This window comes from Camarhynchus parvulus, chromosome 3, assembly GCF_901933205.1.
Source record: "Camarhynchus parvulus chromosome 3, STF_HiC, whole genome shotgun sequence".
NCBI lineage: Eukaryota > Metazoa > Chordata > Aves > Passeriformes > Thraupidae > Camarhynchus > Camarhynchus parvulus.
The window spans coordinates 68,615,884-68,625,864 of NC_044573.1; the positions used below are offsets into that span (position 1 = coordinate 68,615,884).

At 44.3% G+C, this 9,981-nt stretch overlaps 1 protein-coding gene across 1 annotated transcript in view; it reads left to right on the top strand.

The window, feature by feature from the left end:
• The window catches only part of SCML4 (Scm polycomb group protein like 4), a 65,012-nt gene extending 64,878 nt beyond the window's left edge, over nt 1-134 (top strand). The window contains exon 8 of the mRNA XM_030946073.1: nt 9-134. Coding sequence (XP_030801933.1) covers nt 9-134 — 126 coding nt within the window. The remainder of the gene's footprint in view (nt 1-8) is intronic.
• Nucleotides 135-9,981: the final 9,847 nt, after the last annotated feature.

A 9,981-nucleotide genomic window follows, 5' to 3' on the forward strand; every position in this document is an offset into this window, starting at 1 on the left:
GAAACCAGGAAATTGATGGCAATGCTTTGTTACTGCTGAAAAGCGACATGATCATGAAATACCTGGGGCTGAAATTGGGACCAGCACTGAAACTCTGTTACCACATTGATAAGCTCAAGCAAGCCAAGTTCTAATAATTTCTTGAACAACAGAATCTGAGCTAAATCTAGTTGGAAGACTAAAGGTAACGTGTTGCCTTACAGAAATGCATTCATTTGCAGATTGTTTTTCCTTCTTTTTTATCAGAGACTTTGTCTTTTTTAACATTTGTGCGTTGTCACCTTTTTTTAATCCAATGGGATCTTTTTGGGCTGCTTTGTGTTAATAATTTGCCAAAAAGTATATAATTACAATGATTATTTTGTATCATTAATATTATTATGATTATAGTAAGTCCTATTTTTGTAACCAGAAGTGGGAAATCAAAACCAAACACAGCTACAGCATATGCATAGGACTGCTAGAAGACAAACCAAGAGTCCCTCACTTGCCGCCTCTGAGGAGTAATCGCTGACCTGCATTGCCTGGGCGCCAGCTCCACTCTCCATGCTCGACCCTAAAAAGGGCTGGAAAAGTGCAGCCTTTGGTCACCTTTTGTCTGATGGAAACTGCCCCGTGTCTTGCACTATCCGCAAAACTTGAATTATTCACCTAAACAACTGAAAAACAAACCAACAAGAACAAAGAAAATGGGGGGTGAAAAAAAAAGAAGAAGAGATAATTTTTAAAAAGAGGGAGGGGAAGGCTTTTCCCCCAGCTGAAGAACTTTGTCCCGCTAGAGGGAGCAGCCCTAGCACACTCTGGCTGAGCTCTGATGCTGCGGTGCTTTGCGTCTGGTGGGCTTTGGCCGTCATGACTCCTATCGGGCCCGTCCGTAAATACCGCCCAGGAATCGCGGGCTGCCAGCAGGATGCTCCTGCCGCCGTTTACAGATAATTCATTCAAGAGGAGCCCGAACGCAGGGAGTGTTTGTGGCAGGATGTTTCCCCTCACGCCGAAGGGGGGTGGGAGGGAGGATGAAGGGAGGGATGGATGGATGGCTCCCACGGTGTCTGGCGCACACAGCTGTCAGCTCCGCTCCCTGAGCCGCTTGTCTGCCGCACACTCCGTGCCACTCCAGGAGAAATCTGAATTCCTGCGCTTGTTTTTGTTTGCATCTTTAGAAAACGAGGAAGCCGGGTGGGATTGTTCCTCCTGTGCACTTTGCACAGGCCAAAGACAAATGCTGTAGGGTTGGTTCCTGACTGCGCTGTGGCTTTCAGTACACAGACAGATGTGTTGGACTTTCTGTCTCAAGTGAGTTAAGAATTCACTTCTGCCTCTTACACAAATCTAAAAGGTGCTTATTGACACTCCATGTAACTGAGGGGGACAAAACAGGTCTCAGGCCGAGGAATGTGATGAATCTGTGGAATGAGTATGTCCTTGTTTTCATCCACGAAGGATGTCTATGAAGGGACACATCCATGCAGTTCAAACCCCTGGTGCATGACAAGGAGAGGTAGCAAGTGTTTGTAAGTCATGCAGGTGATTTTAGAGCTAGTTAGCTCAACTTTACTGAGAAACAGGGTCCTGATAGTATGCAAGATTGTTTGACCCTGTTTATGTAGAAAAGAATGTTACCAAAAATACCTCATGAAATAAAATTCAACTTGATGCATGTTGCTAGACTAGAACTCCTACAAAAAGATACCCGTTCAAAGGCCTGCTCCTGGAAATCCTTAAAAATAGGAGAAACCACATCCTACAAGACTTTCACTAAACTCTTGGGGACTGGTCTCCTAATTAAAAAAACTTGTCATAAATTTGCAGGATTGGATCTTTACAGGACCGACCAGCTTTCAGCAAATCCTGTCTGCATGCTGAAATACCCTAAATAGGAATAGCTGAGGAACTGTGTTAGATGAAAAGTCATATATGTCATTGAGTGACATAATATAGGGAACCCTAAATGTGCCAATGCTTGTAATACAGCCCCCATCTACATCACTTTGTGTCTGTGGTATAAAGAATGGAAATCTCTTTGGTCAGCTGTCTGGTTGAGGCAGAGATGACATTCCATCAACAGCAAACCTGTACAGATCATTTTCCCCTCTTACATTCCCAAAACATGTAAAAATCTTGCTGTATTAGTAACATCTCCTTCAGAGAGTCCTCAAACAATCTTTTTTTCCCCTCATAATTACAAACTTAGGTAACCTTTCTCCATTTTTCAAAATGGGATTTTAATTCTTTCACTTAAAACCCCACCTTGCTGTAATATATCAGTAATCAGAGCTGGTTAGACTTTATCAGATGGCTTCAATGCTGGAAAATCCCACTTTGTCAAAATCAAAACTCTTCATAAAAGCATGTCACTTTCTAACATTAAATTCTATTTAACTGAAACTACAGCTTTCAGTAGTGTCAAAACATCATTTTGACATTTTGGAAGTGGAACATTTTTGTTCCAAGAATATTTTTGCATTTGATTGTGTTTTTCTGGAGGATTTGTTGCTTCACATTTTGTTCTGAGAGTGGGGAGGAAAAAACCACAACCCACAACTCGATTTTCCTCAGCAAGAAACCTTCTGATTCTGTTCTGTGTCTCATCCCTTCCCTCCACTCCCTGCCCCTACTCTGGATTTTACAGCCAAAGGGGCTGATTTTACCACCACAGTGTGAAGAGACTCCATGGTGGAAATGATGTTCGTGCCCATGATTTAACATGCTGAGATGGTTTTCATGTATGCACCTGACACACACAGTCAGTGGTGCCATCTCATTTGATATCACACTTGTAGATACATCAAGGACCATCCAGACCATGATATTTAATGTTCTGTTTTTCACAGGGGAGGCAGTTAGTGGAGTCCTTTTACATGTAAGTAATGCTTATGACAAAATTTCCTCATTGTATGATGTTGTTTTGTTTTATTTCACTTGAGAGGCAATTAGGAGACAAACATTATTGCAATCGCTGTAATATAGAAATTGTACCTTATTTTTATCTTTCAATCTTGTCAGTGAAGGTAATTAAGCAGCTCTGCTGTGCTGAGGGGGTCAGGCTGTCTCCTCAGAACAGGCACTAAAGAATCAGAGTATGCATGTCAGCTGCTTCTCCATTGGCTGCTGCTTTAAGCTTTGCCTGTAGAAATTACTTCGCTTGCCATTCCTTTCACAGCTCTCCCTTCAGACTGTAGCCAGCCAGTTGTAGTTTTTAACTGTTCCTAACAGGTGGGTGGATGTGTGATACCTTTAAAAGCAACGCATGTGCCTCTTTTCTTCTTCTAAGCACTTGTAGATGGATCAAAAGGCACTTTGGTTGCTCCAGGCAGTTTCAATTCTTTGTGAGCTTTCACTTTTTTTTTCCCTTATAAAAGCAATCAGTTGAAGTCCAAGGACTTGCGGACGATTCCTCCCTTGCTTGAGTGGTGGTTACAGGGTATTGGGAGCACAGAGCCAGTGCTCCCTGGCAGACCATCTTCTTGGATCTACCATGGCTGACCAGCTCAGCCTCAGCTGCCAGAACTGGCCAGCCTCGCTGCTTCCCATCCACCTGCCTCTTCTCTCGCACCAGCAAATGCCTCCCTCCCCAGCCAGACCTAATTGCATTTCAAGAAATGCCTCTGGGAATGCCTCCACCTCTCTGAGCCCACTGCCTTGCTTGGCAGGCTGAGGAGTGCAGCAGCCTTTGCAGCGTCAGCAGCTTTGCTCAGCGTGATTCATGCAGGCAGGCACCCTTGGGACCAGCATGTAAAGCATCACTCTGGGCTGTTATTGGCCTTAAACTGATGGCTGGATTTCTATAGCTTGTCAGCAGTCTTCATGAGTTACACTTCATGCCTTTGTAAAGAACGCGTGGCTGTGAGAGATTAAATGGAACATTATTAGCAAAACCAGCAATAATTAGTAAAACAACGAGAATGGCTGATAAAGTTTTTGTGTGGAAAGAATGCTGCTGTTGGATCAGCAGCAGGAGCACACACCCTCCTCTGAAGCCTGGTCCTGGCTGCAGCAGCCCTAGGTGGCCATTCCTCTCGCCCTGGCACAGCCACTCCATGGCTCATTCCTGCCCATGGGATGCAGCACGCCCCATCACTGGCTGCACTGTTTGGGGGCTGAGCAATCTCAGGGAGGAATCTGTCAGCTCTTACTGCCCCAAAACATACCCAAAACTCTCAGTTCATTTGTTAGTGCCTTCTCTATTTGCCTGCCTACTCTCTCTTTTAATTTGAATAGCTTCTGCTTGAAAGAAAGACACCACGAGGGAGATCCCCCAGGTCCTTCAAGCAGCCTGTGAATGGCCCCTCAGTTCACCCCAAGAGGAGCATCTCCAGGGTCAGACATCTGCCTGGATACAACTGATCCTCCCTCTGCACCAGAAAGGGAGGCAAGGATTAAATGCCCCTTTTTATTAATTGAAATTAAATGCTTTTCAGGTCCTTCCCCTCTCCGACCTACAGCCTCCTTCCACAGAGCCAGTTTCTCACTTCTTCCCAAAGCAGCAAGGAGGGAGACAGGGGAGGTGCCCGAAAGGACTGCCTGCTGCTGGCTGATCTAGGAAAGCAGCAGGCATGGAAGGACCAAAATCAGCTGCTCCCCTGATTTGAAACTGGTTTGGCTGGAGAGAGGTGTCATGCCCAGGGATTTGGTCTGGGAGATTTTCCTGTCAGATACATGCAGGTTACACCCCAATGTTTCAGTCTGCACCTTCAGTCAGTTGCACATTCAATCTGTTGTAGTGTGGATTTTGTCCCCAAATCCTCCTTCTTGAGCTTGTGTTAGGGCACTGCTCTGCTGGCAGAGGCTGCTTCCACATGAACAGGCTTGGGGTTGCTAGGGAAGTAAGTCATAACAAGCACATTGAGGGTAAAAATTCAGGGAAACAGCAGGTCAGCAAGATCCTCCTTCCCTTTCCAGGCACTTCTGTGGGCAGAACTTTACTCAGCAGCTCCACAATGGGGCAGAATGTGCTGATTTTTGGCTGAGGTAAAGTTAAAACACGACACCCACACACCCTGCCACTGGCAGCTGGGTCATATGGAGCCATAGGGATTTTCCTTCTTTCACCAAGAAATATGGTCCTAAATTTACACACCTTTACCAGAGAAGGCAAGCATGTAGCTGCACACATTGCCTCTGATGTCTTGAAGTAGTTGCATGCTGTTCTCCAATCCATGCTCCCTTCATGGACAATTGGAATTCCATTCCCTTGGAAATCTAAAATTTTCCTTGAGAAAGAATCGCTTTTATTCACTGCCATGAGTTAAATATCATGGAAACATGACTGCTAACAATTTGCTTCACATAATTTGTACTAATGCTAATAAGCAACAGCTGCAACACTTCCTGTTGTAAATTCTTTTGTGGTTGCAGCGGAATTATCACATCTGTACTTCACAAATCCGATAGAGTCGAGCACAGCTCGCTCATTCTGGCCCCAGCTCCAGCAAATCCCTGTGCCTCAGAAGTGCAGCTACAGAAAGATGTATTTACAGTCTCTGTCTCCCTTTGTTCCCAAAGCCTCTGCTCCCCACCAGGTACCTGGAACAAGAGGGGTTGGGGCTGGAGGGGATGTGGCAGCCTGGAGGTCAGCCAGTGCATGCATGGTGTGGTTGGAGCAGATTGCTCTCAGCAAAGATGTCATTGACCAGCCAGGTTTATTGCAGTTCAAGCAGACAGGTTTTGGTCAGAGGCTAAGTACAGGAGAAAAGTGATTTATTAAAGAAAAAGAAAGAAATATGAGTGTGCAGTACCCTGCCACCATAAGACTTAAGCTGAAACCCAAGAATCCTTCAACGGTAATCTAAAGAAAAATGTTTCCCTCACTCAAGACTCTAAATAAAGCATGTTAGGCCAAACCCAGGTCCCACTGAGGTCTGCGTAAGTTTTTCTATTGAATTCATAAGACTGGGGCTTGGCTCTTAAAGCAGGTCAAGCTTCAGCCATATCCCATAGTAACCAGAGCCTAACAAGCTATTCCATCCTCTCTTACAAAGGCAGAGACCAGCCGCTGCTGGCCAGCCCCCACTCCCCTGCTCCCAGGAGAGCTGCTAGCTCACTGGAATAGAGTTCTTCCAGCTGCATCTCTACCTGACCCCAACACCTTCTCCTGTTAGTTTTGCATTTTAGCTATGAGTTTCATGGAAGGTGGTTTGGGTTTTCCACTTTGGAGCAAACCAAAGCCCATGCCCTGAATATTTCAGCTGTGCCACTAGGCAGAAACTTGCACTGATTTGAACATGACTGTACTGGGAGGTTTCCACATGTTCCTGAGGCAAAGGCTGAGGTGGAATTTAAAAATAAAACTTTTCAAAATGAGTCTCAGTGACCCACAACTTTTGGCTCCTTCAGCATCCACCACACTTCATCATACTTCAAATGGTCAAGTCTCTTGGTAGTGCCATAATCAGACAGGAATAGCTCAAAGAGCTTCAGAAGAGACTCCATCTCTGGCTGCAGAGTCTTGCTCCTCTTGCTTCATGGGCAGCTGCCAAAAAGCAGCATTTGGGGAGAGCGTGTGAGTGTCTGTGGGTTGCTCAGAGTGGCTTGCCTGGCTGCAGACAGGCTGTGAAGTGAGTGAAATAATGGAAGGACAGAGCATCTAGGAAGGAGGGGCTTTTAAAAATGGGAAAGCCCCCAGCTTCACTGGGGTTCCCAGGGAGTTTGTGCCCTGTCTCCAGGCAGCCTTGTCTGTATTGAACTTGCCCTGCATAGCACAGCGTGTCTTTATTACCCAGAGTCTTCCCTTAGTGTTGTATAAAACTGGGATCATGCTGCCCTTTGTGAACATGAAATACGTGCAACCAACTCCTTTTTGTCAGACTTCTCTAAAAGAGTGAGGAATAGCAAAAATCTGAAGTCCAAGTGGTACAGGAATGAGGACATTTCAGGGTGGAGCAGTTTCACAGGTTTCAGTGTCTTCCAGCTGAAACGTAGAAGGAGAGAAAAATAACTTCAGAATTGAAGTGAATACAAGCCAGTGAAAGACTGGTGATTAATATTATCCCTCACTTTGATGGTTTCCTGATCTGTAATGTGTTTTATGGCCCTGAGCATTTGCTGGAGTGGCAGTGCAGTGAGTTGATCTTCATGTCCAGGTTCCACTCAAACAAAATGACTGTCTCTAAAAACTATCTGTCTTCTTCATAGTTCTTCTAATATGCTGCTTTCTAATATGCATCCAGAAAGTTTCTGGATGCATATTTTACCAGCTTGGTAAGAGTCAGTATTTAAAGAAAAACATCTCTTTTTTCCTTTTTTTAAATTTTTTTAATCTTGTGGCACAAAACTTCAGAAAGCAGCTATAGCCACAGCTGTGTAGCAGGTCAACATACTGAGCTTTTCATTTTATGCCTCTCAGAAACCTTGTAGTAAAATATCTTCTGCTTACTCTGTCTATGTACATACAAGAAGCCAACCTAGATTCCAGTCTTCCACTGACCCTGTAAAAGGAAGTGTTAACTATAGTAGAGTTATTGACACTCTAAATTTAGTAGAGTTGTCACGCATTTTTATCAGTTTAAACAAAATCTGTATCCCATTTGATAGACCTGTCCTCTGACAATACTGAAATTTCAATGCAAGCTGGTTTGGCTGCTGTTATCAACATTGCTATTGGTATATTTGTGTCACAATGACAAGTAAGGATTGTGTCCAGTGCTGTGCAGGGATACTGTGAGATGCTCAGCCTGCCTTGGAGACTGACAACTTTGTAGGGCAAAAGAGACAACCTAAGGAGAAGGGTTTCCTGGAGACAGTTTTTGTTTCCTGTTGTAGATAAATGCTGAAAACAAAAAAGTAATAAATTATGTGAATTTCCTACAGTGATGTGAATGGAAGATGGCAGAACACTGAGAAAAATGAAGCAAAACTTCCATGAAGGTGAACAGCATTGCCTCCTTCCCAACACTCTTAGGCCTGGCCCTTGGTGAAGCCAGGGATCTGAACCCAAGCCTCCTGGTTGAATCTAGTGCCTTACTCATAAGACTCTCTACTCTCACTTTACTTTGGCCTTTCTCCCAGTGCTGTCCACATCTGTGTCCTCATGCAGCCCCTAATTACATTCTTATGAATCTGAAAACCAGCACCCAAATAGGCCTTTAAAGATCACTTAGTCCTTTGCCCTGCACTCATTCTTCTCCACCTCAGTCTTCCTCTCTTATCTAGTCTCTTCCCCTGGAGCTTCCCACCCCTTTCCATTCCTAACTTCCCACTGTAGTTAGTTTCATTTTTATCTCCCCAGCTCCATTCCTGCAGCATTGCTTCTTTTCCTTCCTTTCCCTCTCTCAGTAACCATGCACGTGTCTCCTCCACCCTTGCCACAACTCCTTCTCTACCTTTTGGCTCTTCCCTGTTCTTCCATTTCCCCTCTCCCTTTCTCTAATTTTCTGCAAGCCTTTCTTTCCTTTCAATCAAGTGCCCTTTACAGGATAATCTTGTACCAGTTCTACTGTGACAGAGACTACCATGCACTGACATCTTTGAATTAGGTTGTCTGTAAATTTTTTTACACACTCTTTGTCTTACAGAAAAACTCTTCTGCTGCTTTCATTCACCAGCATGAAAGGCACTTATTGAGAATGGTCTTTAACTAGTTGGCTGATGACTATTTGCAATAAATATCTCATTAAAGGCTCAGCACTTTTATGAGGGATAAGTGCAGCTTCTCTCTCTAGCTTCCATCTTTTCCTGCGCTGCCTATTGATATTCAAGCTGCTAAAATTCTCCTTGTTCTGAAGAGTCCCTGTTACACTGCTCACTGGGATGAGTTCTTGGCTCCTACCCTGTGGCTGATGGCCACATGAAGCAGGCTTGGACCTGTGAATGGCACACCATTAGGCAGGTGTGAGCACTGATGTGTACAGAGCCACCAGCATCGCTTCCCCAGGCTTGGAGAAGGTCCAGCTTGCTTTCAGCCAGCATCAGAAAGTTAGTTGGAAAGAAGAGGTGCCCATTGTCAGTGATAAGGGCAACAGAAGGTAGGAAAGAGCCATCCAGTTGGAAGAAGAAGAGAAGTGACATTGGCCAGCTGGAAGGTGGTGGTGGGATAGACAAAATCAGCAGTGAGGGAAGGCCATCCTTGTAAACCTATATTGAGGATGGGAAAGAAATCTGTGTGACAACTGGCATTTCAATATTTACAGCATCATCCTTCATACTGAAATGCATGCAATAATGCAGGGCAGAGCATGCATGGGTGCACACAAATGTGAGTTTACAGTAATGGCTGTAGCTTCTGTGGGGCTACTGCATCCTTCTACCAGTAGGAATGAGATCAGATCATGGCTCTGGGTCTCTGCTTCCAAACAGTGAGAAGGATGAGAGCAGAACAGTTTATATCCAGCTGAAAAGTGGCAACCTTAAATCAGGCCACAAAACAGCAACTCCTGCTTGCACTTTTTAATTTCTTTCTCTTTAAATGCTACTCTGAGCTCTCTTCCAACTCCTCAGCATTAGCTTCCAGGGCTAGTGAAGCATGTACAGGCCTTTTTTGATGTATGCACAGCTATCAGTTTTTGTATTGCTAATTGGGCTCAAAGTGTCTTAGCTTTGATTTTTAATGTTCTGTAATTTGCTAGATAAGCCTCCATTTCTGCAGCAGCTAAATAGGTAGGGCATCTTTCGTCACATCTTGCAGATATTTTATAACATGGGAATTGTTTATGTATCTACTAACCTTGAAAGGTGAATGGCAGCTCACTCCTGGTACTGTACAACCTTAGGAGTGGATATTTTGTAACAGGCATCACATATCAAGGGATAATATTGTTATTTTAATTTTTTCAAGCATATGTAATATCTGCTAGAGAGAGTCAAACCTGGCTAGACAAGCAATTTGGTTACAATCAAGAGTTCAAACTCACATTCTGACACTCCCAAATTTATTACAGCCTATACCACTTACTGTTGAGAGACATATCTTCACATCTCATTAAAAAAACACATTTGTGACTGCTCTCATGCAAATCCCATAGGAGATAACAGGAGCTTGTCCAG